We start from the raw sequence: 25,497 nt of genomic DNA on the forward strand, positions 1-25,497 counted from the left end.
TATACAGGAAACACCTGATTCCTCTCAGGTGTGGCTCATTCTGTAATCAGGGTTTGCTTAGCCCCAGGATCTTCAGCCCAGGGGAGCTCTGTGAAAAGTGAAACTTTTAGTTGGGAAGACCCAGTTTTCAACAAATTTCTTCACTAAAACATTTTTGGAGAAAAAAATGTTTCTAAATTGTCAAAATGGGACATTTTGACATTTTTGGAACAAAAAAAAAATCTGGTTTTCTGGTTATAAATGACTTTACATTTTTAAATTTAAATGAGAGTAAAAACATTGTTAAAAATTAAAAATGGTCAAATTCAAAACAAAATTATTCCCAATGATCAAAAGAAAACATTTTGATTGACTCAAACCTTGGTTTGGAATTTTGGTTTGCAAAAATTCTCAAGATGGGCATTTTGTCTTGATTCAGGTCAGGAGCTTTTTTAAAAAAAAAAATCTCAAAAACAGAGGATGGGAAAACGCTGCTCTGCTGCTCAATACATGTCAGCTGCTAGACTTTAGGTGAAGAAGTCATTTCACAACAGGTTGGGAGGGGCTGAGCCAGTTGTCACAAGGAGCAAGTTCACATCCTGGAATGATGCTGCTCAAATGCCTCTTAGCACAAGTTTCAAGGAGGTGGATCGGGGCCGGGGAGTTGCACCACTGAGGGCTTTCTACATCAACAGCGCCAGCTTCAGCACACTTCCCAGGTAAAGTCTGATGGGCTCTCAGCAGGGCCCTATGTGCAAGGAGGGCAACCGTGCCCCGCTGAACCCACTCACTTGCACGGCTTGGTCTTGGCTACCCCCAGGTTGTCTTCTTGCCCTGAGGCTGCAGTTCACCCAGTGTAGGCCTGGGTGATTTCTACTCTCTCATTTTTTATGTAACCCTGCTGCCAGCTGTTGTCAGTAGCAAAAAGGGCTGGGCTCAATTTTCAGGGACTTCCTTCTGAAGACTTAACATGGACCCAGCCCCCACCCAAAACCTGGGCAACTCTATGTCTCACCCTGGGTATCCCTGATACATAAGTGCAGGAACTAGGGATGCTGCTGCACCCCCTGGCTTGAAGTGGTTTCCAGCATATCCAGGGTTTACAGTTTAGTTCAATGGCTCTCAGCACCTCAACTGTACAAATTGTTCCAGCCCCCCTGCCTTGATAGGGAACACTTCCGCAGCCGCAAGCACAGAGTCCAGGGGGTTTAAACACAGAGAACTTTGTTAGGAGGAAAGGGAGGGACAGTAGAAGGAGCTTGCAGAAAGCCAGCAATTAAAAACTGACCCATTCTCTGAGGTAAGCCTCCCGCACACCTACTTTAACCAGAGTCTCAGCCTCAGTCCTCCTGGCAGTTGTGAATGGCCAGCGCATTCCAGCCATGTCCCTTGTCCCCAGCTCACAGCCTGTTGTCTTGGGCTGGAGAAGTCTAAGGATGCAGGCCAATCAGTGCTGCCTGGGCTGCTCCAGAGGCTCCTCCACCTGATGCAGTTTTGAGGTGATTTCAGCTTTAAGTGCTGGGCAGTGAGTCCCACACACGGATCCCTTGAAGAGGCCACTGCTTTCTCCGCAGGTTTGGCCAAGCTGCCTTAGCTGTGTGCTGTAATCTGAAAGCCACCACCACTCTGCACCATTACCCTCTTGTCACCACCGCTATGTCCCAGCACTGGGCTCAGAGCTACCACTGCTCAGCTCTCTGTGGGAGCGAGATCACTAGACTCAAGGACCCATAAGAGAACCCTCCCCACAAGAGAGGCATGGGTGCACACACATCATAGAATCATAGAATATCAGGGTTGGAAGGGACCTCAGGAGGTCATCTAGTCCAACCCCCTGCTCAAAGCAGGACCAATCCCCAATTAAATCATCCCAGCCAGGGCTTTGTCAAGCCTGACCTTAAAAACTTCAAAGGAAGGAGATTCCACCACCTCCCTAGGTAACTCATTCCAGTGTTTCACCACCCTCCTAGTGAAAAAGTTTTTCCTAATATCCAACCTAAACCTCCCCCACTGCAACTTGAGACCATTACTCCTTGTCCTGTCATCTTCTACCACTGAGAATAGTCTAGAACCATCCTCTTTGGAACCACCTCTCAGGTAGTTGAAAGCAGCTATCAAATCCCCCCTCATTCTTCTCTTCTGCAGACTAAACAATCCCAGTTCCCTCAGCCTCTCCTCATAAGTCGTGTGTTCCAGACCCCTAATCATTTTTGTTGCCCTTCGCTGGACTCTCTCCAATTTATCCACATCCTTCTTGTAGTGTGGGGCCCAAAACTGGACACAGTATTCCAGATGAGGCCTCACCAATGTCGAATAGAGGGGGACGATCACGTCCCTCGATCTGCTGGCTATGCATCCCAAAATGCCATTGGCCTCCTTGGCAACAAGGGCACACTGCTGACTCAGCACCTCTCCCCACAGAAAATTAGAGCTTTTTTCCCTCCTGTCTCTTAGACCCCTTCAGGCTCCAGTGCCTGACGCCAGTTCCACCAAGTGATCCCAGGCAGAGTCGTGCAGATCCTTTATCCCTTCATTGCCCACCAGCGTCAGTAGCATTTTATTGACTTCAGACTCGAACCTTAACGGTATTTAACGACAATCACCAAACCGCCACCGACAACCGGCTCATTCGATCACTGCTGCCTGCCTGGCAACAGATGGCAACAGCGATCCCCAGACCAATGGACCCCTGCCCAGCGCCAGGCCTCACCTCTCCCATTTCACCAAGTGGTGTCAATGGTGAGCTCCCTGCACCCGAAGCAGGGCACCAGGCTGTCATTTAACAGGACTCTTCCTAAAGCATACCAACTCTGGTCATGGATGGGAGCCCTGAGGGGAAGGGAACAAGGCAGATAGAGGGGGATTGTAATGAACACAGGGTCACAAGCGGAGTGTGAGGACGACGCAGGGGTAAGTATAGCAGGATCTGAAGGGCAGTAGGGTCAGGAGCTGGGTGTGAGGATGACGGAGGGGTAGGTACAGCAGGATCTGAAGGGCAGTAGGGTCAGGAGCTGGGTGTGAAGATGACGGAGGGGTAGGTACAGCAGGATCTGAAGGGCAGTAGGGTCAGGAGCTGGGTGTGAGGATGACGGAGGGATAGGTACAGCAGGATCTGAAGGGCAGTAGGGTCAGGAGCTGGGTGTGAAGATGACGGAGGGGTAGGTACAGCAGGATCTGAAGGGCAGTAGGGTCAGGAGCTGGGTGTGAAGATGACGGAGGGGGAGGACAGGAGGATCTGAAGGGCAGTAGGGTCAGGAGCTGGGTGTGAAGATGACGGAGGGGGAGGAAAGGAGGATCTGAAGGGCAGTAGGGTCAGGAGCTGGGTGTGAAGATGACGGAGGGGTAGGTACAGCAGGATCTGAAGGGCAGTAGGGTCAGGAGCTGGGTGTGAAGATGACGGAGGGGTAGGTACAGCAGGATCTGAAGGGCAGTACGGTCAGGAGCTGGGTGTGAGGATGACGGAGGGGGAGGACAGGAGGATCTGAAGGGCAGTAGGGTCAGGAGCTGGGTGTGAGGATGACGGAGGGGGAGGACAGCAGGATCTGAAGGGCAGTAGGGTCAGGAGCTGGGTGTGAAGATGACGGAGGGGGAGGACAGGAGGATCTGAAGGGCAGTAGGGTCAGGAGCTGGGTGTGAAGATGACGGAGGGGGAGGACAGGAGGATCTGAAGGGCAGTAGGGTCAGGAGCTGGGTGTGAGGATGACGGAGGGGTAGGTACAGCAGGATCTGAAGGGCAGTAGGGTCAGGAGCTGGGTGTGAGGATGACGGAGGGGTAGGTACAGCAGGATCTGAAGGGCAGTAGGGTCAGGAGCTGGGTGTGAAGATGACGGAGGGGTAGGTACAGCAGGATCTGAAGGGCAGTAGGGTCAGGAGCTGGGTGTGAGGATGACGGAGGGGTAGGTACAGCAGGATCTGAAGGGCAGTAGGGTCAGGAGCTGGGTGTGAAGATGACGGAGGGGTAGGTACAGCAGGATCTGAAGGGCAGTACGGTCAGGAGCTGGGTGTGAGGATGACGCAGGGGTAGGTACAGCAGGATCTGAAGGGCAGGAGGGTCAGGAGCTGGGTGTGAGGATGACGGAGGGGGAGGACAGCAGGATCTGAAGGGCAGTAGGGTCAGGAGCTGGGTGTGAGGATGACGGAGGGGTAGGTACAGCAGGATCTGAAGGGCAGTAGGGTCAGGAGCTGGGTGTGAGGATGACGGAGGGGGAGGACAGGAGGATCTGAAGGGCAGTAGGGTCAGGAGCTGGGTGTGAGGATGACGGAGGGGTAGGTACAGCAGGATCTGAAGGGCAGTAGGGTCAGGAGCTGGGTGTGAAGATGACGGAGGGGTAGGTACAGCAGGATCTGAAGGGCAGTAGGGTCAGGAGCTGGGTGTGAAGATGACGGAGGGGTAGGTACAGCAGGATCTGAAGGGCAGTAGGGTCAGGAGCTGGGTGTGAAGATGACGGAGGGGGAGGACAGCAGGATCTGAAGGGCAGTAGGGTCAGGAGCTGGGTGTGAAGATGACGCAGGGGTAGGTACAGCAGGATCTGAAGGGCAGTAGGGTCAGGAGCTGGGTGTGAGGATGACGGAGGGGGAGGACAGGAGGATCTGAAGGGCAGTAGGGTCAGGAGCTGGGTGTGAGGATGACGGAGGGGTAGGTACAGCAGGATCTGAAGGGCAGTAGGGTCAGGAGCTGGGTGTGAAGATGACGGAGGGGTAGGTACAGCAGGATCTGAAGGGCAGTAGGGTCAGGAGCTGGGTGTGAGGATGACGGAGGGGGAGGACAGGAGGATCTGAAGGGCAGTAGGGTCAGGAGCTGGGTGTGAAGATGATGGAGGGGTAGGTACAGCAGGATCTGAAGGGCAGTAGGGTCAGGAGCTGGGTGTGAGGATGACGGAGGGGGAGAACAGGAGGATCTGAAGGGCAGTAGGGTCAGGAGCTGGGTGTGAGGATGACGGAGGGGTAGGTACAGCAGGATCTGAAGGGCAGTAGGGTCAGGAGCTGGGTGTGAAGATGACGGAGGGGGAGGACAGCAGGATCTGAAGGGCAGTAGGGTCAGGAGCTGGGTGTGAAGATGACGCAGGGGTAGGTACAGCAGGATCTGAAGGGCAGTAGGGTCAGGAGCTGGGTGTGAGGATGACGGAGGGGGAGGACAGAAGGATCTGAAGGGCAGTAGGGTCAGGAGCTGGGTGTGAGGATGACGGAGGGGTAGGTACAGCAGGATCTGAAGGGCAGTAGGGTCAGGAGCTGGGTGTGAAGATGACGGAGGGGTAGGTACAGCAGGATCTGAAGGGCAGTAGGGTCAGGAGCTGGGTGTGAAGATGACGGAGGGGTAGGTACAGCAGGATCTGAAGGGCAGTAGGGTCAGGAGCTGGGTGTGAAGATGACGGAGGGGGAGGACAGCAGGATCTGAAGGGCAGTAGGGTCAGGAGCTGGGTGTGAAGATGACGCAGGGGTAGGTACAGCAGGATCTGAAGGGCAGTAGGGTCAGGAGCTGGGTGTGAGGATGACGGAGGGGGAGGACAGGAGGATCTGAAGGGCAGTAGGGTCAGGAGCTGGGTGTGAGGATGACGGAGGGGTAGGTACAGCAGGATCTGAAGGGCAGTAGGGTCAGGAGCTGGGTGTGAAGATGACAGAGGGGTAGGTACAGCAGGATCTGAAGGGCAGTAGGGTCAGGAGCTGGGTGTGAGGATGACGGAGGGGGAGGACAGGAGGATCTGAAGGGCAGTAGGGTCAGGAGCTGGGTGTGAAGATGACGGAGGGGTAGGTACAGCAGGATCTGAAGGGCAGTAGGGTCAGGAGCTGGGTGTGAAGATGACGGAGGGGTAGGTACAGCAGGATCTGAAGGGCAGTAGGGTCAGGAGCTGGGTGTGAGGATGACGGAGGGGGAGGACAGGAGGATCTGAAGGGCAGTAGGGTCAGGAGCTGGGTGTGAGGATGACGGAGGGGTAGGTACAGCAGGATCTGAAGGGCAGTAGGGTCAGGAGCTGGGTGTGAAGATGACGGAGGGGGAGGACAGCAGGATCTGAAGGGCAGTAGGGTCAGGAGCTGGGTGTGAAGATGACGCAGGGGTAGGTACAGCAGGATCTGAAGGGCAGTAGGGTCAGGAGCTGGGTGTGAGGATGACGGAGGGGGAGGACAGGAGGATCTGAAGGGCAGTAGGGTCAGGAGCTGGGTGTGAGGATGACGGAGGGGTAGGTACAGCAGGATCTGAAGGGCAGTAGGGTCAGGAGCTGGGTGTGAAGATGACGGAGGGGTAGGTACAGCAGGATCTGAAGGGCAGTAGGGTCAGGAGCTGGGTGTGAGGATGACGGAGGGGGAGGACAGGAGGATCTGAAGGGCAGTAGGGTCAGGAGCTGGGTGTGCAGATGACGGAGGGGTAGGTACAGCAGGATCTGAAGGGCAGTAGGGTCAGGAGCTGGGTGTGAAGATGACAGAGGGGTAGGTACAGCAGGATCTGAAGGGCAGTAGGGTCAGGAGCTGGGTGTGAGGATGACGGAGGGGGAGGACAGGAGGATCTGAAGGGCAGTAGGGTCAGGAGCTGGGTGTGAGGATGACGGAGGGGTAGGTACAGCAGGATCTGAAGGGCAGTAGGGTCAGGAGCTGGGTGTGAAGATGACGGAGGGGTAGGTACAGCAGGATCTGAAGGGCAGTAGGGTCAGGAGCTGGGTGTGAGGATGACGGAGGGGTAGGTACATCAGGATCTGAAGGGCAGTAGGGTCAGGAGCTGGGTGTGAGGATGACGGAGGGGGAGGTACAGCAGGATCTGAAGGGCAGTAGGGTCAGGAGCTGGGTGTGAAGATGACGGAGGGGGAGGACAGGAGGATCTGAAGGGCAGTAGGGTCAGGAGCTGGGTGTGAAGATGACGGAGGGATAGGTACAGCAGGATCTGAAGGGCAGTAGGGTCAGGAGCTGGGTGTGAAGATGACGGAGGGGTAGGTACAGCAGGATCTGAAGGGCAGTAGGGTCAGGAGCTGGGTGTGAAGATGACGGAGGGGTAGGTACAGCAGGATCTGAAGGGCAGTACGGTCAGGAGCTGGGTGTAAGGGCGGGTGTTTGGGTGAGGTAGATAAGGCAGGATCCTGGGTCTAAGTTACAGGGGGTGCACAAGTGTGGAGTGAAGTGTGAGGGTTAAGATGTGCAGCAAAGCCCTTTGGCTGGTGTTACACAGTAGTGGCTTGGGGTTGGGTGATCCTGGGCTGGGAGGGGCCAGTAAAGTCCATGTTCTGGGTTTCAACCAGCCAGCTTAGCTCCAGTACCAACAGCCAAGAAGCCCCATGGGGGTGGAGTGGGAAGAGGAGTGTTTTTTCCGGGCTTTGTTCCTGCCATTAGCGATGAGCCACCTTTGAGAATCTGTCCCCCCGGGCTCCCTCACCAGGGTTAAATACCATACCCTCCAGGCAGCCCCAGCCTCAGACCCAGGGAGCAGACGGGTTCCTCCTCAGGCAGGTGAGACACAGGCATTTCCATGATCTTTCCTCTTCACAGAGCATTTGATGTAAGTGTGAGCTGCCATCCCACCAACTCCCAATGGCAGCGGTTCAGCAAGGGCCCAGCTAGAGCTACTGCACCCCCTCCTCTCCGCCATGCCCGTGTGGCTCCAGCCTGAGCAATGGACCCAGCGACAGGACACCCTGCTGGGTAAGTCGCTCTGCAGCCTCTGCTCTGGGCTCTAACACTCACTGAAACCCAGGGATGAAGGAGCTGAAAGCCAGTCCCAGCCCCTTCCCCATGGGGCTGTCAGCCAGTGATCCTGCTGCTTCCGCTGCATGGAGAGAAAGGGTCAGAGAGTTACTGATTATTTAGCTAAGTTAGATGTGTTCAAGTCCACAGAGCCTGATGAAATTCGGCCTGCGGTATTTAAGGAAGTAGCTGAAACAATGTCAGGATCATTAGCAATTATCTTTGAAAACTCATGGAGGACAGGTGAGATCCCCGAAGACGGGCAAATATAGCACTTATCTGCAAAAAGGGGGAACAAAGAGGCCGCAGGGAATTATAGACCAGCCAGCCTATCTTCACTATGTGGAAAGATACTGGAACAAAGCACCTAGAAAAAAACAGTGGTATAAGGACTAGCCAGCATTGATGTGTCCAGAACACAGCATGCCAAACCAACCTGATTTTCTTCTTCAGTGGGGTTACAGAACTAGTGGAGGGGGGAAGCAGTAGACATGCTGTGTCTTGGGTTTAGTAAGGTTTTTGACATAGTCCCAAAGGACACTCTAAAAAGCAAACTAGGGAAATGCATTCTAGATTAAATTACTCTAAGGTGGGTATGCAGTGTTGTTGTAGCTGGGCTTAATCTGCAGCAAGGGAGATTTAGGTTAGATACTAGGAAAAGCTTTCTAACTCTAGGGTGGTTAAGCTCTGGAAAAAGTCTTTCAAAGGAGGTTGGGGAATCCCTATCACTGGAGGGTTTTAAGACCAGGTTGGACAAACACCTGTCAGGGATGGTCTAGGGTTACTTGGTCCTGTCCCAGTGCAGGGGGCTGGACTTGATGCCTCTTGAAGTCCCTTCCAGCCTGACATTTCTATGATTCCTGGGGTGCGTGGGAAAGAGGGGTGGGGTGCGGGAGCTGGCGTCCAGTAGGGCATCTCCCCAAAGAAGAGTCACGTTGACAGGCGTGGAAGGGAAATGTCTGTGCCAGTGGAACATTGCAGAGCAAAGCGATTCTCTGTCCAAGCCCCATGGGAGCAAAGCTGCTGCAGGGTCCCTAGTGGTAGGGTTCACGGTTTCTCAGGGAAGGGCAGCTGCCCTCTTCCAGCACAGAGGGTGAATTCACCCCGAGCAGAAGTTCAGCCCTAGGCCGAGGCAGCATTTCCCCTACCCAGAGCACCCAGCCCCTTGGTGAACCTGTGAAGCTTTAGGAACGTGACCAGACAGCTGTGCCAAACCTCTGACCGTGCAGCCAGCGCCACAGCTGGGCCAGGGGTGGGACGTTACCCACGAGTAGTAAGGAGAGAGACCTTGCTCTTCTCTGCCAGAATCTCCTCCCGTGTGGCCGCCTGTCCTGTAACTCCAGCATTTTCTTTAAAAATAGGGAAAACAAAAGTAAAAAGAACCTTAACACAAAATTAAGACAGTGTCATGGTTTCCACAGCAACATTAATTCGGTCACGGAACCGGACTCTGTGCAGTTTCTCTCCTGTTTCTGGGCTGCTGTTGTAATAACAACCTTGGTTTCTGACTGGATCCTCACACACACTGCACTAGCTCAGGCTCCAACTGAGGCTATGTCTACACTAGCCCTTTTGTCGGTGTAACTTACGTTGCTCAGGGGCGTGAAAAAACACCCCCCTCAGTGATGTAAGTTTCACCAACAGAAGTGCCGGAGTTTACAGCGCTATGTCGGCAGGAGATGCTCTCCCACCGACATTGCTACCGCCGCTCGTTGGGGGTGGTTTAATTATGTCGACGGGAGAGCTCGCTCCCGTTGGCCAAGAGCGGCTATGGGAGCGATCAGCTGCTTTGGTACAGCTGTGCCACTGTAAGCTCGCTAGTGTAGACATGGCCCTCGCCTGTTCCTCCCAGTGTCTCTAGGTAATGAGAGGGAAGCTGTTCACTTTCTTTTCAACCCTACAGATCTCAACCTTGAAGCTGTTCAGAGGAAAAGGCAAGAAACCCAGAATGAAACAACAACTGCACAGCAGGAAGTTCTTCTGAACCCCATCAGTCAGAGGCTGGCTCTTGCCCTGAGTGGGAGGCTTTACAGCCCTTGTAATTGTGTTACTCTATTTCACGTGGTTCTGAATGCTCTCGTTATCTGTATACACGTGGGATCCTTCTCTGATTCCTACTGAGCTTTCAATCTATTGCATTCAGTTGCCTTGTGTGCTCCTGAGCGTGGTGCACTGAGGGCTGTGCTGGATTGCAAGCTGTAACCTGGAGTGGGTGAGTTTTCTGGTTCTGCTTGCAGGCTAGCGGCTCTGTGGTGACATTTCTGGGAGCCGCAGTCAGTCTAGACAGAGGTGGGGCATTGTCTCTCTCTGGCTTAGGGAGCAGCTTATTTCCTGTCTGATTTTTGGTTCTTGTGTGTAATTGTTCTGAATTTTAATTCTATGCTGCAGCCTTTCAGCAAGATTATTTATATTTGTATCTAAACTTGTCTGTGTGTATGCTGTGAACGTAACAGAGAAATCAGCTCTTGTGAGAGAGGGTAAACAGAAGCAACCGCTCTACTCTCTCCCTTTCATTATTTTGTAGCCCATCATCATATCTCCTCTAATTTGTTTCCCCTCTAAACTAAACAGTCTCAATCTTTTAACACTCCCTTCAAATGGATATTTTCTGGGTTTCTATCACACATTTAAAAAGTGCCTCTGTTTTTGCTATATCTTGTCTACGATAGGGTGACCAGAACAGAACCCAGTATATCAGGTGAGTTGGTCCACTGAGTTACATAACAGCACAATCAGTTTCAACATTAGTTTTTATCCCATTCCTTATGCATGCTAACATGTTATTTGCTCTGTAGACTGTAACAGCAGAAGGGGTCATTAAATCATCTAGTCTGACCTCCTGTATATCACAGACCACCCACACACATATCCAGCCCCTACACATTAAACCCAGCAACCGAAATTAGACCAAAGGATTATAGCCCATAGTTGCTCCTGTATTGAATGTAACAACTTGTGTTTGGATAAAGCACATCTTCCAGAAAGGCCTCCAGCCTGGGTTTGAAGACAAAAATATGGAAAATCCACCATGTCTCTTGGCAGTTTGTTCCAATGGTCAATCACTCTCATTGTTAAAAATTGGAGCCTTATTTTTAATTTGAATTTGTCTGGCTTTAATTTCCAGCCATTGGTTCTTGTTACACCTTTCTCCGCCAGCTGCCCTTTACTAGCGCTATTTCCCCACACAAAAGGTGCTCACACATGTCAATCAAGGGAGCTCTTAACCTTGTTTTTGGTAAGCTAAACAAATCAAGCTCCTGAGTCCCTTAGTGCAAGCCAATTTCATTCCAGCCCTCAAATGATTGTTGAGCCCTTTCACTGATCTAGAGCAATCTTGATTGCTTGGTAAATGGGAAAGCTTAATAGGGCCAAATGTAAGGTCATGCACTTAGGAACAAAGAATGTAGCACCCACATGGGGGACAAATATTTGACTGTAGATGACTCTTTAATCTAGCAGGCCAAGGCATATCAAGAGCCAATGGCTGGAATAGCTGAAGCTAGACAAATTAACGGGCTGTCAGCTCAGGCAGGGCACTGGCCTACCATGCACTCCTCCCTGCATACGTGCCCTGCACAATGTGGTCCCGATCCTGACTAGGAACCTGATCATTCTGTAAGACACAGGGCTCAGGAAGGACAAAACTAAAGGAGGATTGTGGGGGTGGAAGCTCCTGACAGACTCAAGGTATGTCTACATTGCAGTTAGACACCCATGGCTGACCCCATGCCAGCTGACTCAGGCTTGCGGGGCTGTTTCATTACTGTGTAGACCTTCCTGGGACCCTCCCAGCTCACAGGGGCCTAGAGCCCAGGGTTCTAGCCTGAGCCTGGACGTCTACACTGCAGTGAAACAGCCCCACAGCCCGAGCCCCGCGAACACAAGTCAGCTGGCAGCAGCCAGCCCCAGCTGTCTAACCGCAGTGTAGACATACCCTAAGTGTCCAGCCCTTCTGCATGTGAAATTACAGGCGTGCTGCTGAAGATGGTTTAGCTCTGAATTCCTGACTCACTCCCAGTCTCTTCTCTCTTCCTGTCCCTCTCCCCACAGCCAAACTTTACTGGCCCCATGGAACAGGAGAATCAGACACAGGTGACAGAGTTCATTTTCCTGGGCTTCTCCAGCCTGCCCCATGGCCAGGCCTTCCTCTTCCTGGTGTTTCTAGAGCTCTACCTCGTCACCCTGGTGGGGAATTCCATGATATTCACCCTCATCCAGCTGGATTCCCATCTTCACAGCCCCATGTACTTTTTCCTCAGCCACTTATCCTGCTTGGATATTTGCTTCTCGTCAGTCACAGTCCCCAAGATCCTGGTGAACTTCCTGTGTGAGCAGGAGACCATCTCCTACTGCGAGTGCATGGTCCAGATGTTCTTCCTGATGTCATGCGTGGGAGCCGAGTGTGCACTCCTAGCCGTCATGGCCTATGACCGGTATGCAGCCATCTGCAACCCCCTGCGCTACACTGACGTCATGAGCCGGAAGGTGTGCTTCCCACTCGCCATGGGGTCCTGGCTCTGGGGTCTCCTGGACTCAGCCATTCACACCTTCATGGCCTCCAGCTTATCCTTCTGTGATGCCAACCAGCTTCCCCACCTCTTCTGTGATGTCCCTCCCCTGCTGAAGATCACCTGCAGTGACACCTATGTCAATGAGGTCACACTCCATCTGGCTAGTATCTTCGTGGGCCTGAGCCCATTTCTGCTCATCGTCATCTCCTACCTCTACATCCTGGCAGCCATCCTCAGGACCCGCTCCAACAAAGGAAGGCGCAAGGCCTTCTCCACCTGCGCCGCACACCTCATCGTGGTCACCATATACTTTGGGATGGCCAACCTCAACTACAATCGCCCCAGTGCAGGCTACTCCATGGGGGTGGACACCCTGGTCTCCACACTGTACTGCATCATCAAACCCCATGCTGAACCCCCTCATCTACAGCCTCCACAACCAGGAAATGAAGGGGGCCCTGAGGAAGGCTCTAGGGAGCCAGAGGAAGGAATATTCTTCCCCAGGCAGGCAGTGAGGTCCCGGCTGAGGTGAGAGCTGGAAGGTGACTCCTGCTCTGCTCTGACTGTAATGGCTCCTCTTCACTTCCAAGGGAAATGGCTTGTTAGACTTGGCAGCTGTGTAAGGAGCCAGGGTATGGGGCAGAGGGACTCCTTTCACAGCTACCATTGTTAGCAAGGCTCTCTGCTATGTCTCTGAAGCTAAATGGCTCGACCTATGTCCTGCACAAAGCCCCTAGATTCTGCAAAACTGATGTAGTAGACAGGAGCCGCTAGAGTAGCATCAGATCAATAAAAGCCGTCATGTGAAATAGTTCAATCAGCAAAAATCCCCTCTCCTCCCACACACACACATTATTGATTATCATAATATTCAAGTTATTTTAGGCTGCTCCATAATTTTCAGATTTCAAGGTACTGCAGAGATTTGTATTGAAAATGCAGAACTACATTGTGGGAGCTGGGTGTCTGAGCCACAAGGGAGGCAGTTTGGGATGGGGATAAACACATTCACTGGGTTTCCATACAACCATAAAAGCTAGAAACATAATTGTTCAAATGTTGGTATTCTGGGCAGCAGGGGCTGGGCTATTGCAGGGCAGGCATGATCGTTTCACACTTTTTGCAGGGTGAGGCAGCATCACCGATCACTCCCTTTCCCTCCCCTCCTCTCCCTGGCAGATGGGTGCTGGAAGGGTGCTTCCCTCTGCAGGGCATCCAAGGCGGGAAGAGGAATGGGGAGGAGGGGTTGGGGGAGTAGAGCCTAGGAAGCTTCCTCCATGAGAGGCCTCCCAACTCCTAGCGCTCCCCCGACACCACTTCCTCCCTGGCTAGCTGCCAACAGGGTGCACCCAGTAGCTGCTCCTGGAAAGAATGTTTATGTAACCTGGGGGTGGGTTTGCCCCTCGGCACCAGCTGCGTTACAGGCGCCTCCCCCGCATCTACAACAATTGTCATAGATCCCATTTGATTGACTGTATTTGCACTCCCCTGCCCCAGAAGAACAGACGTGCTCCCGCATCACTGGGCCCTGTCCGCCAGAGCCTCTAGAGAAGCGGTAGTGAAACATTAAACTGTATTACACTGTTCAGCCGCTAGGTGACAACCTAAAAAGAAAAGGCGGATTTGTGGCACCTTAGAGACTAACAAATTTATCTGAGCATGAGCTTTTGTGAGCTACAGCTCACTTCATGGGATGCAACACCCTGTATCAAATATTTTCTAAGCTAACCTGTCACTGCATTGACTGAGCTCATGATGAGCAGATCTGGAGTGCCTCTGGTACAGATGCAAGCTCTGCAGCCCGTCCGTACCTGGTACAGGAACATGACAGATTGGGACACCATGCAGACAACACAAGAAATAAATAGCAAATGTTTCCAAGAGCCCAGACGTTCCTGAGGAGAGGGGACAGAGAAACTGCTCCAAAATAAATCACACAATTGCCTTCCTGTGGTGGGCTGTGTCTTTACAGAGTGCTGGTAGCTCTGTGCTAGCTGGCTCGGTGCCCAACAACGAACAGGGACCTTATGCTACTCCCAAGGGGCTTGAGTCATCCATATCTGTGAAGCTCCTGGAGACCCTCAGCTAAGAGGTGCTGGCACAAGTGGACTGAGCGCTGATAGCCAAGGGCTTTGCTGCTTGTTGCTGAAGCTGTCATTCATGTGCTGTGATTTGTTTACAGCTTAGACTGTGCTACGTAGCTGCTCAGCTGTTATTAAACAGACCCGGGGTTGGGTTATTACTACTCTGATGGTATTTAAATGGCTCTAAAGTAGTAGTTAGCAAATCCTAGCCTCGGGATTGTGGTCTGGCTCAGCAGCTGCCAGGAGGTGGTTGGTGTGAGGTACCTGAGTCTGTTTGCTCTTTAACAGAGGGGCTTGTATTGGATTTCTCTTGTATACGTTAAAAAGAAATTGGACACACATTACCCCTACCCTACTCCAGTTCAGTCCGTTCCCTGCACCCTGTTGTGCAGTAGGCTTGGGGCAAGCTGTGTGAGTTGCCCAGATCTCTCTCATGTAACAGGCCAACCCCAGGGTGGGCATACTGCAGACGTACTGTAATAAATCCCAATAAAGGCTCCCAGAAATGGTGCATCTGCTGTGGTCACTGGGGTTGGTGGGTGGGCTCCAAAGGGGTTGGAAGGATGAGGCACAGGAGTGGAAGGCCTCAAGGAGGCCAGACTTAGGCCCTGACTCAGTTTTACATTGCTTCCAACGGGCGTAAGGAGCTCAGGGCTTGGTGCCAAGGGCCACATTAGCCCTGGCTCTTGCCAATGGGACACAATGTGGCCCCTCACCACACACACACACTGCATACACATAAGGCTCAGGAACACATGCTAATCATAGTGAGGAGCTGGGGAGGGGGTAGGTGGGGCCATGGCCCTAGGGTGACCAGATGTCCCGATAGTATCGGCACCATCCTGATATTAGATCCACAGATTTAAGGCCAATTATCTGGTCTGATTTCTGCCTAATGCAGACCAGAGAATTTCACCCAGTGATTCCTGTCTCCAGGCCAAAAACTTGTGGTTGAACTAGACCAACTCAGAGAGGACTCCAAGCTTGATTCAAAGACTCCAACTGATGGACAATTTACTACATCCCTGGGCCCATGTCCCAGTGGTTAATTACACTCACTCTAGACAGAAAAAGAGTTTCTTTTCCAAGTAGAAATGTTCCATTGCCCCTGTGCATTAGCTCTTGTTCTGCCTGTGTCTGCCCCATTAATCGTCCCTCTGGTATCACCTTCTAGCTCACGCTCAAGTCACCTCTCAACCTACACTAACTAGGTAAGGTCCTTTAGTGTCTCACTCTACGGCCTGTTTCCCAGACCTCGGCTCGTGCTTCTCTGAACCCTCTCTAATGTTTCCAATACCCTTTTCAAAGGCTTGACCCGAGAACTGGGACGCGGTATCCAGCCATAGTTTCACTGGACAGAGGAACAAAAGGCAGGAAGTCTAAGGCTTTAGCAAGATTCTCCTTTATTGTCTGCCTCTGCACAGGCATCTCCCATTTAATGGAGCAGCATAGTACAGCCAAAGTCACACTTTCAACACAGGAGAACTTGGTACGATTAGTGAAGGCAAAAGGTTCCCAGTTCCCCGCCCTGGAGGCTGAAGTCCTGTTTACCCCCAGGCAGCAAAAGCTCAAGCCTCCCCCTCCTATTTGGTGTTGTGCCTTACCCTGGCCTGAGCTGAACCTCTCAGAGTGTTACAAGGACTTTGTTCCTCATGGCATAGTCTGCTCTTGGCCTCTGGGACGGCTGCCATCCAGTTTCTGGGACAGTTTCTGTTACACAGATATAGGTGCACCCAGAACTGAGCTAAGCCCCCCACACAGGTAAGAGAGGCTAGCACATGCAGAAGACTTTGGTGATTACTAGTCAGGGGTTGATCTTAAATGAGAACCTAGAGGGAAAGGTCCCGTATCCCATTCCCCACTCCCCTGAGGCAGCCAGTGCTCCCACCCTGGGGCTGGATTGGAATCAGCACCTCCAAGAGGGGAAAGACCCCATGCCCCATTCTTTACTCACCCCCCACCCCATTCCCACATGGGCCAGGCTGCCCCCCAGGATCCTATTTGTCATTTCTTATTAATTTCTCTCTCACGCTGGCAAGCTGGGCTGAGCTGAGCTGCTCCCTGGCTACACATAAAGCGCTGAAGCAGTAAGAGGCAGCAGCCCAGAGGGGTTTGGGCAATGGCAGGTCTCACTGAAGTAGCTTCACATAATTAGCTGGAAAGAGGCCAACTCTGCCATGGCAGCACCCCCGCCACCAGCCCTCATCCACTATCTCGATGTGAGTGATGGTGTCATTGGGGTCAAAGGAAATTTCATCGTCACCTTCTGCAAAAATGAAAGCAGAAAATGAGGCACAATGCAATTTGTTCCTGGGGGCAAAGCCACCTTGGGATGGGCGGGGGGCAAAAATTACCCCAATGGGGAGTACAGCAGAGGCCACCACCACATCCTGGCAGACCTCCCCTTCTCTCCACTTACATCCCACACCAGTGGTTCCCCCCACCTCCCCTTCCTCAGTGTCCCATCCCAGCATAGGACCATAGGAACTGACCGACTGGATCAGACCCACAACCCACCTAGTCTGGAATCAGGATCTGTCAGTGGCTGGTACCAAATGCCTCAGAGGAGTGCACAAGAACAGGGCAGAAGCAGGGCAGGGGTATTTTGCCCCCACATTAGGTCTCATTCTGGTCTCTAACGGTATGTACATCTACACTGCAATCAAAGACCTGCAGCAAAGCAATGGCTGGCTGTGACGATGTGACGCAGCAGGGAGGGGCGAGTGTTGACCTGGGAATGTGCCCTGGGGATGGGAGACCTGAGAGCCTGTCACCTGAGCCAGGAGGGGGAGGGGGAGGTGACACCTCTGCCCAGGAATGTGAAGACAGGCTGGGGGGGAGTGTGGGGGGGGTTAGTTTCAGTTTCAGTTTGGGGCTGGGTGGAGGAACACAGGGAACCCCAGGGCTGGGGTCTAAGCTCCCTGCTCCCCCAGAAGGACGTGATTGAGGGGTCCTGGTTGTACCCACAAGCTCTGTTGGGGGCTGTGTTCCTGTTGTCCAATAAACCTTCTGTTTTACTGGCTGGCTGAGAGTCTCAGTGGATCCCAGGAAGAGGGGTGCAGGGCCTGGACTCCCCCACACTCCTTGACACTGGCCAAGTCAGCTGACTCGGGCTCACGGGGCTCGGGCTGGTGGGCTAAAAATTGCAGGTTATAGGTTCTGCCTTGAGCAAAGGGGGTGGATCTCAGAGCCCAGTCTCCAGCCTCAGACCAAATGTCTACACTGCAATATTTAGGCCCACCGCCTGAGCCCTGCTAACCTGAGTCAACTGACCTGTGCTCTGAGACTCGGTGCCACATGTCTTTGATTGCAGTGTGACGAGTGTTGTCAACCCTCCCGGTTTCGCTGGGAGTCTCACGGAATCGGGCTCTATCTCCTGGAGGGTACTGAAGCCAAACCAGGAGACTTTAGGCCGCTAAAAGTCCGGCAGCGCAGTGGGGGTAAGGCAGGGTCCTGCCTACCCTGGCTCTGCGCCACTCCCAGAAGCAGCCAGCACATCCCTGAGGTGGGGCAGGGAGCTCTGCACGCTTCCCATGCCCTGAATGCCAACTCTACAGCTTCCATTGGCCAGGAACTGCAGCCAATGGGAGCTGTGGGGGTGGTGCCTGCAGGCGGGGGTAATGCAGGGATGTGCTTGCTGCTTCCGGGAGCGGCGCATGGAGGGGGCAGCGTGCAGAACACCCTGGTCCTGCTTACTTCGGGCAGCTCCCAGTCAGCAGTGCAGCGGGGCTAAGGCAGGCTCTGCGCCCGCAGCTCCCATTGGCTGCAGTTCCTGGCCAATAGGAGCTGTGGAGTCGGTGCTCAGGGCACGGGCAGTGCGTGGAGCCCCCTGACCCCCCCACCCCAGGGGCTGCAGGGACGTGCCGGCCACTTCCGGGAGCGGCGCGGGGCCAGGGCAGGCACCGAGCCTGCCTTAGCCCCACTGCACTGCCGATTGGGAGCCGGCCAAAGTAAGCGTTGCCCGGCTGAAGCCTGCACCCCTCATCCCTTCCTGTACCCCAACCCCCTGCCCCTGCCCAGAGCCCACTCCTGCACCCAAACTCCCTCCCAAAACTTGCACCCTGCATCCCCTCCTGCACCCCTATCCCCAGCCCCAGGCTCAGCCCAGAGCCTCCTCCCACATTCCAAACCCCTCAGCCCCAGTCCAGAGTCCACACCCCAACCCCCTGCCCCAGCCCCGTGAAGGTGAGTGAGGGACGGAGGGAGGAGGGATGGAGTGAGTGGGGTGGGGCCTCGGAGAAGGGGCAGGGGCGGGGCCTCAGGGCCGGGCAAGAGTATTTGGGATTGTGTGATTTGACGGTTGGCAACCTTAAGTGTAACGTACCCTCATAGCTGGAGTCTGGCTTAGGCCTTGAAGCATGAGGTTAATATTGCATCGTTATTCAGGCAGAACCTTCAGCCCTTCTCCTTCCCCTACCTGCCATCCAGGATAACCCCCTCCCACACGTTCCCATGCAGGCAGTTCACCTCCTTCCCTCTACTCCCCAGGCCAAACAGACAGACTCACCTCCTTGGTAATCGTACAGAGCCACAGCAGAAATCCCAGCATCATCTGCCTCGTACACATTCTCAGATACTCCTGCAGGAAAACACCAGGGGGCAGCTCAGGAGGAGGCAGCCCCAAACCATGCACAGACCCTGCCAGGTTTACAGGGGTGATCTCCCTTCCCCTTCTGAGCCTCAGGCCCCATCATTGGGGAAAGGTCTCATCCCTTCTCAGAGTGGCTGTTGTCTCTGCGGAAAAGGGCCAGACCAGACAGAGCACTCACTGCACCTCTGGTCCTTAGCCAGGGCACAAGATGGATGCACTGGCTGACACTTACCACAAGGTAGTCAGGCACACAGCTCTCACTGAGTGGGAAAGAGAAGTGCCTTACAATGCAATGCACAAAAGCCAACACGTTAGGCGTGAAGTCAGCTAAGCTAGCCACTGGTAGTGGTCTTGCCCTGGGCCATGCACTGTGTGGTACTCGCTCAGGGGGAGAGTCCTAGGTGCTGCCAAAGAGAGAGGGTCCAGGTGTTTGGCCAAAAGCAGGCTAGGACAAAGCCCAGCAGGGCCAAAGAGCTGTAGCCAGACTCGCTTTCACTTGGGCTCCCAGGCCCAGGCAGAGTGCTCAGTGTTCAGCTCTGAGATGCAGCTTTGTTCGCCACCTCCCACAGCAAGTGTCTATGTGCTCCACTCTGGTGCCTCTCCCGGTGCCCAGAACCTGCTCCATGGGCTGGCAGGATGCAGGGCTCTTCTCAGTTATTTCTTTCCGTGCGGGTGCAGGGCCAGCACCGGGCACTGTCTCCTGCAGGTGCTGGGAACTGACAAGGTGGGCAGGAAGGTGCTAGTAATTTTGGTTTGTTAAAATGAGCCTCTTCCACTGTATCAAATTGATCTTTTGCCATCTGCAACTAAACAGAACCACCCCACACCCCATCATCCCTTCTCAGCCCCTGGGACACTGGGTTAAAAGCTAACAGGGGGATTTGGCTGTACACTCCTAGCAGGTATGAAAACCTCAGCCACAGACCAGACAGAATGCCCTGTGAGTCACAAGGGAGCGTGTGCCACTCAGCTCCTCTCCCTCAGAATGCCCTGCTGGAAGCCGCTCCCTTTAAAACCAGCTGGTATCAACTCTGAAGGCCTCACACCAGGAGGGCGCAGGCTCTAAATCACTTAAGCATTTGTAGGTCAACATCAGTTCTTTGAACTGCAGCTGGAAATGAACCAAATCAGCAGAGACTTTGGGGCATGGCTGGAAATCACTCCCTGCAAAACACAGCACTATGCACCAGAGCACACTACATTGTCCCATCCTCGGGCGAGCCCACCCTGGCCCCTCTTGAGCAGGTGAGTCTATTGCTGGCCCAGGACTAATTGCGCTAGTCTCAGAACTTAGAGTAGGGCAGTGCTTTGCTTACTCCCCACCCCCACTCCATCACCATTTCTCCCAACTGGAGGAGCAAAGCAGGCTGCCCCCAGCAAGGCTCCCCACAGTGTCTGGGGAGGACAATCACTGCAGAGCAACATGGTGCTGAGTTCCTCTCTGGTGTTTTTATGGCACCACAGTGCCTGCCTGGCCTGGCCCTGAAATGCAGACAGACACCTGCATCCCTAGAGTCATGCCCCAGGAGCTCATTCCCTGTCACTCACCAGAGCAGGGAATGTTCCTGATGCTGCTGGATGCACTCTCTGGGGGGATCTCCTCATAGTCCTCACTCGTATCGACACCCTCATCGCAGATGGCCTCCGGCTCCCTGGAGGGCTCCAGCAGCTCCTCATAGTCTCTGTCCACGTCAGCACCTTCGTTATAGTCTGAGGGCTCTGGCAGCTCCTCATAGTCCCCTTGCAGATCCACGCTGTCGGCATAGATGGCCTCCTCCCCATGCGACTCCTCATGCAGCTTGCTGGAGCCTTCGCCCAGGTCTGAGGGCCGCGGTGGCAGTGCAGGGGGCTGTTCCTCATCCTGCGTGTCTGCCTCTTGCTGTGCAGTGAGGGAAGAATGGGAAACTAGCCCATGTCAAGTATAAACTGTGGGGCAGGGACTCGACCTGCATATGTCTGTGCATTGCTCAGTAGTAAGGGGTCTGATCCCTGACAGGGGTGCTACGTGCTACCTGCATACTGATGATGCCCATCACCGGAAGGGTTTTAAAGGAAACATCCCAATAACAGATTTAAGCAGCTGCCCAAGAACTGTGCAGAGCCACAGAACTTGAGCTTTACCTGGCAGGTGCCAATCTCACCATTGGCAAAACGGCTGTTTGTAAGCTAGTCCCAAGGGAAGGGAGCCGCTGGAAACCGCAAACCAGCTGAAACCCTGTGGTTTAAAAATGGCTGAGCCAGTTTAAACCAAATGCTGATAAAAAACAACACACACACTTCCCGGCTACAGCAAGGCCACTTGGGGCGAGTGCTGTCAGTATTGTGTGTCTTTTCCAGCTGCTACACAAGTGACACCATAGCACATTTAAATGGTAACAGGAAACATGCCCTGATTACATTCAATATGGGCAGAGATCAGACCCGATCAGCAACAGAGATCTGTCTCACCAAGCGTGTGCGGGTGTCAAGCTCTGCAGAGTGCAGGTGACACACTACATATGACAGCTATAGCATAAAGACTGGGAAATCACCTCTGAGAGAAGACTGGAGGCGAGTGTGTGTGTGTGTGTGTTGAAGTACAGAAGTGTAGATATTATGTTGGAACCTTATATTTAAGTGTATATAACAGCAACAAAGTGAGAGGTCTGTATGAGGCACACCAGTATAGGTGTGGCCTAACAGCTTTTGGTTAAAAGTTATTCATAGCATTCCAAATACTCTTTACAATGTGTTCTGTGGCCATAAAGAGTGGTATGGCTCTCTCTCTTTGAAGCTGCTGGAAGCTATTAACATCTACTTGCCAGGATTTTACACACCCTTGTCCTGAGGTTGAACTGACTCTGTGCATGCTTCCTGAAAAGTCAGCTCTGGCCTGTACTTTAGCAGAGCATTAAGCTGAGGTGCAGAAAGACTTGGCATGCACTTTATATAACACTGCAGCAGCAGCTCCCTGCCCTGTTACAGAGATGTAGGCACAGTCCAGCATTATCAACATCTGGTAGTATCCAGAGCCACTTAGAACTGGAACCATTCTCCCAGTGTTCCAGGCCTCTCGTGCTGCCCTGTGAAATCTCTTCTGCCCCTCAGCTGTGCTTCAGGCCTTTGCCCACTCAGCTGCTGCTCACCCCTCCCCTGAGTCCAGTTCCAGATTTGGTCTGCAGAAGGTGGGAAACGTAAAGTGCCCAGTAGCCATGACCCCCTCCCCACACTGCCCTCCCTTCATAGTAACAGCCCTCCCCCTGCCCCCCTGATTCTGACCTACACGCTGGCTTTCCCCAGCAGCTGTGGCCCTCAACCAGTGCTGCCCCCTGTACCTGCTGTCCCTGTGGACTAGGCAGCATTGCTGGTTCTTTGCAAACCCTCCTGGGTACCACAGCTGGCGTGGGACCTGGCTTGTTACGGCTCATCTCTTCATCCTCCTGGGTTTCCTTTCAGGAGAGAGATCGTCATCACAATTCAGTCTTTTTGCACAGGATCCAGAGTGACTCCCTTTCCTACTCCTGATGGGGCAGTTTACACACAAGCCTCATTCTCCTCCCACTGGAGCCTGTCCCATTTCCCATAAACCCCGCTCAGGAGACTAAGGGACCGAATGGCAATGGACCCATTGGTCGTGTGGGACCTGCAGGAATCAGCCTCAGGAAGGGTCCACAGAGTAGGAGCAGAGGTGCAGGAACTAGGGGTGCTGCTGCATCCCCTGGCTTGAAGTGGTTTCCATTATATACAGGATTTACAGCTGGGTTCAATGGGTCTCAGCACCCCTACTATACAAATTGTTCCAGCACCTCTGAGCAGGAATGCTTCTCCTTCAGGAAGGCTCCCCTCATCCATGTGCCAGAAAGGGCCACGGTGTGGGGAAAGGCTGAGACCAGTCCCCAGTGCACACACCACAGAGGCCCCTGTGGAGGGAAAGGGGGTATCTGGTCACGTAGTGGAGGTTCTTATCATAGAAATGTAGGACTGGAAGTGACCTCAAGGGTCCTGCGCTAAGTCAGGACCAAGTAAACCCTAGACTATCCCTGGCAAGTATTTGTCCAACCTGTTTTTAACAACAGGGATTCCACAACCTCTCTTGGCCCACCTCAGCCCCCCCAACCAGGAAGAGGCTGGCACTGTCCCCAAGACTCAGGCAGTTGTGGAGTGGCGCTGCAGGGAATCCAGGACAAATGCTGTCCCGGAGACATTCAGCCCAGGCTCGGGATTTGAACTGTACATTTCAGGCCTGTCCCGCCCAATTCGGGATGGGTGGTCACCCTGGTGTGTGTCTGCCTTGAGGCAGGCAGATCAGGCACTGGCCTGGAAATCAGGATGCCTGGCTCCAACACTAATTTGCTGAGGGGGCTCAGGAAAGTCCCTGCCCGCCCTGAGAGAGGGGGACAATGCTGCTGGGCCCCCTTCAGCGAACAGCTACCCCAGATCCTGGCCCCACCAGGGGGGACAGGGCAGCACTTGCCGTGGCTGGGCACTGGGCCCCTCACCTGCTCCTGCTGCTGCTGCTGAGCTGCCTGGCGCTCCCGCTGCTCTCGGGCCTGGCGCCTCATGCGTTCCTCCTCCACCCGCTTCCTGTTCTCTTCGTCAGCTGACTTGGCCATGCTCTCGAATCGTGACTTCAGGCTTCTGGCTCCACTGGAGGCTGCACAGAGAAATGGCTTTTCAGGAACAGGCAGCCTGGGCCAGCTTGCTGGGATACGCCACCCAACCGGCCTCCCCTGTCTCCACAGGGCAAACCCACTGGGGTCCCCCTCCCTCTTAATGGGCTGCCTCCCTCCCCCCAGGCCAAACCCACTGACCCCATCATCTCCCCCCTCCAGCCTGCAGGCCAAACCCGCACAACCCCGCAGCCACGTGCCCAGTGCAGAGTCTCTGGCTGCGGAGGCTGTAGGAACAGCCGTGGAATACAGGCTCTTCCCAGCTGCAGGGCCGGGGCTAGGCACTCTGGTTGTTTCCGAGTGTCTTACCTGCCTCCACAGGTTTGGTCTTCTCATATGAGGAAGTTGGAGCTTCCATCTCATTAAAGCCAGCGGCACTCTGAAAAGGGAAGAGAATGGCACATCCAGCATGCCAGGGAAGAGATGCAGCAGAGCCAGAGTCCCCAGGACAACAGCCCAGCTGGACACCCATCTGGGTTCTATTCCCAGTTCTGCCACTGGCCTGCTGTGTGACGCTGGGCGAGACACACTGTGCCTCGGTTTCCCCTCTCTACAGGTAAGGACAACACCTGGGGGGCTTGGGAGCCAGGAGGAGAGTCTTAGCTCTTCCACTGACTATTAATATTGTTAATTTCTGTTGCTAATTCTTTGCACTTTGCAACCTGGCCACAATAATGGAATGCTGACATGGGCAGCAGAAAATAGGGAAATAACGGGTAGAAATACAATTAATGCTAATCAACATGGTTTTGTAGAAAATAGGTCTTGTCAAACCAACCTGGTTGTCACAGGGTAGCATCTGAAGCACCATCCAGCAGCAGGCCATGGCAGACCAACATGTGTACATCAGTTTCCCTCTTTCAAAATTCCCAGTAATGCCATGCAAGCTTTCTTGCCTCAGTTCTCCTCCTCCTTGGCACCAGTTTATTACAAAAACATAGTGGAAGATAGACCATAACAAAAACCCCAAAATTCTATGCACATAGTCCTTAACATCTAATCTTTCAACGCGCCACATACCTATGTGGCATCTTCCACCAAACCTGGGCTCTTCTTCAGTCCTCTCCTTCCTTCTGCCAGGTAAACTGCCCAGCAATTCCAGCTAGAGTGCAAATCCTCTCTTCCCAGAAGGCAAGCCCATGCACTGTTCCCCCGGCTTCAGCTCTCCAGCATGGCGACATCAGTCCTTCTGCAGCTCCCTTGCCTTCAGCCCTCTCCCTTAGCTTCAGCTTGTGGCTTAGAAATCAGCAGTCTACTCCCTCTGCTGCTCTGTGGCCTTCAGCCCTCTCCAGCCCTCTGGCCAAGGCTCTCTGACTTGGGAAGGTCAGCTGGCAAACCCTTCTTGCTGCTCTCCTGCTTCAGCTTTCCCCCAGGCATCAGCTACAGCTTCCTTTGGGGGCCTCCTCCAGTCCCCTGGTCCCTGGCAGCTCTCAACTGCCCTTGCCAGACTGAACTCCAGCAACTTTCACCTAAGCCTCTGCCTCACAAACTCTCAGACCATTCTGTCCATTTATATGGCCCAGATGCCTTCCTTTAAGCTCGGTTGGGGGTCAGCTGACAAGTCACAGGTGTATTGCCCTCTTCCTTCTTAAATGTCCTGTGCCATGCTGTGAAACTGATACTCTTTCAAGAGAGTACTTGCCTGCATGATAAAGGTAACTGTGCTGATGTAATAGACTCCTGTAAGGCATTAGATTTAGTTCTGCACAGTATTCTGCTTAAAAAATAGCACTGCATAAAAATCAATATGACATCTATCAAATGGATTAAAAACTGGTGAACTGATCGCACTCCTAACAATTGTAAATGGGGAATCGTCAATGAATAGGGATATTTCTTATGGGATAAGAGGAAACGTTCTCTCATGGATCGGTAACTGGTTAAAAGATAGGAAACAAAGGGTAGGAAAAAATGGTCAGTTTTCAGAATGGAGAGAGGTAAATAGTGGTGTCCCCCAGGAGTCTGTACTGGGACCAGTCCTATTCAACAAATTCATGAATGATCTGGAAAAAGGGGTA

The 25,497-nt window shown here is 53.4% G+C and overlaps 2 protein-coding genes across 2 annotated transcripts in view; one reads left to right on the forward strand and one right to left on the reverse strand.

Annotated features, from left to right (window-relative positions):
* Nucleotides 1-11,712: 11,712 nt before the first annotated feature.
* On the forward strand, nucleotides 11,713-12,670 carry LOC311514511 (olfactory receptor 5V1-like; the record flags this gene model as incomplete). The annotated part of the gene is given in 2 exon segments (XM_084617075.1): nucleotides 11,713-12,555; nucleotides 12,557-12,670. Coding segments are annotated over 2 exon segments (957 nt in total).
* A 2,973-nt stretch (nucleotides 12,671-15,643) lies between these two features.
* HCLS1 (hematopoietic cell-specific Lyn substrate 1) overlaps nucleotides 15,644-25,497 on the reverse strand; it is a 58,315-nt gene continuing 48,461 nt past the window's right edge. Inside the window, exons 10-15 of the mRNA XM_084634122.1 lie at nucleotides 23,789-23,858; nucleotides 23,309-23,463; nucleotides 22,145-22,258; nucleotides 20,379-20,709; nucleotides 18,747-18,818; nucleotides 15,644-16,505 (exon numbers count right to left, since the gene is read on the reverse strand). Of these exons, the coding sequence (XP_084490248.1) occupies nucleotides 16,369-16,505; nucleotides 18,747-18,818; nucleotides 20,379-20,709; nucleotides 22,145-22,258; nucleotides 23,309-23,463; nucleotides 23,789-23,858 (879 nt within the window). The 3' untranslated portion in view covers nucleotides 15,644-16,368. The remainder of the gene's footprint in view (nucleotides 16,506-18,746; nucleotides 18,819-20,378; nucleotides 20,710-22,144; nucleotides 22,259-23,308; nucleotides 23,464-23,788; nucleotides 23,859-25,497) is intronic.

This window comes from Lepidochelys olivacea (genome assembly GCF_965140295.1).
Source record: "Lepidochelys olivacea isolate rLepOli2 genome assembly, chromosome: 1".
Classification (NCBI taxonomy): Eukaryota; Metazoa; Chordata; order Testudines; family Cheloniidae; genus Lepidochelys; species Lepidochelys olivacea.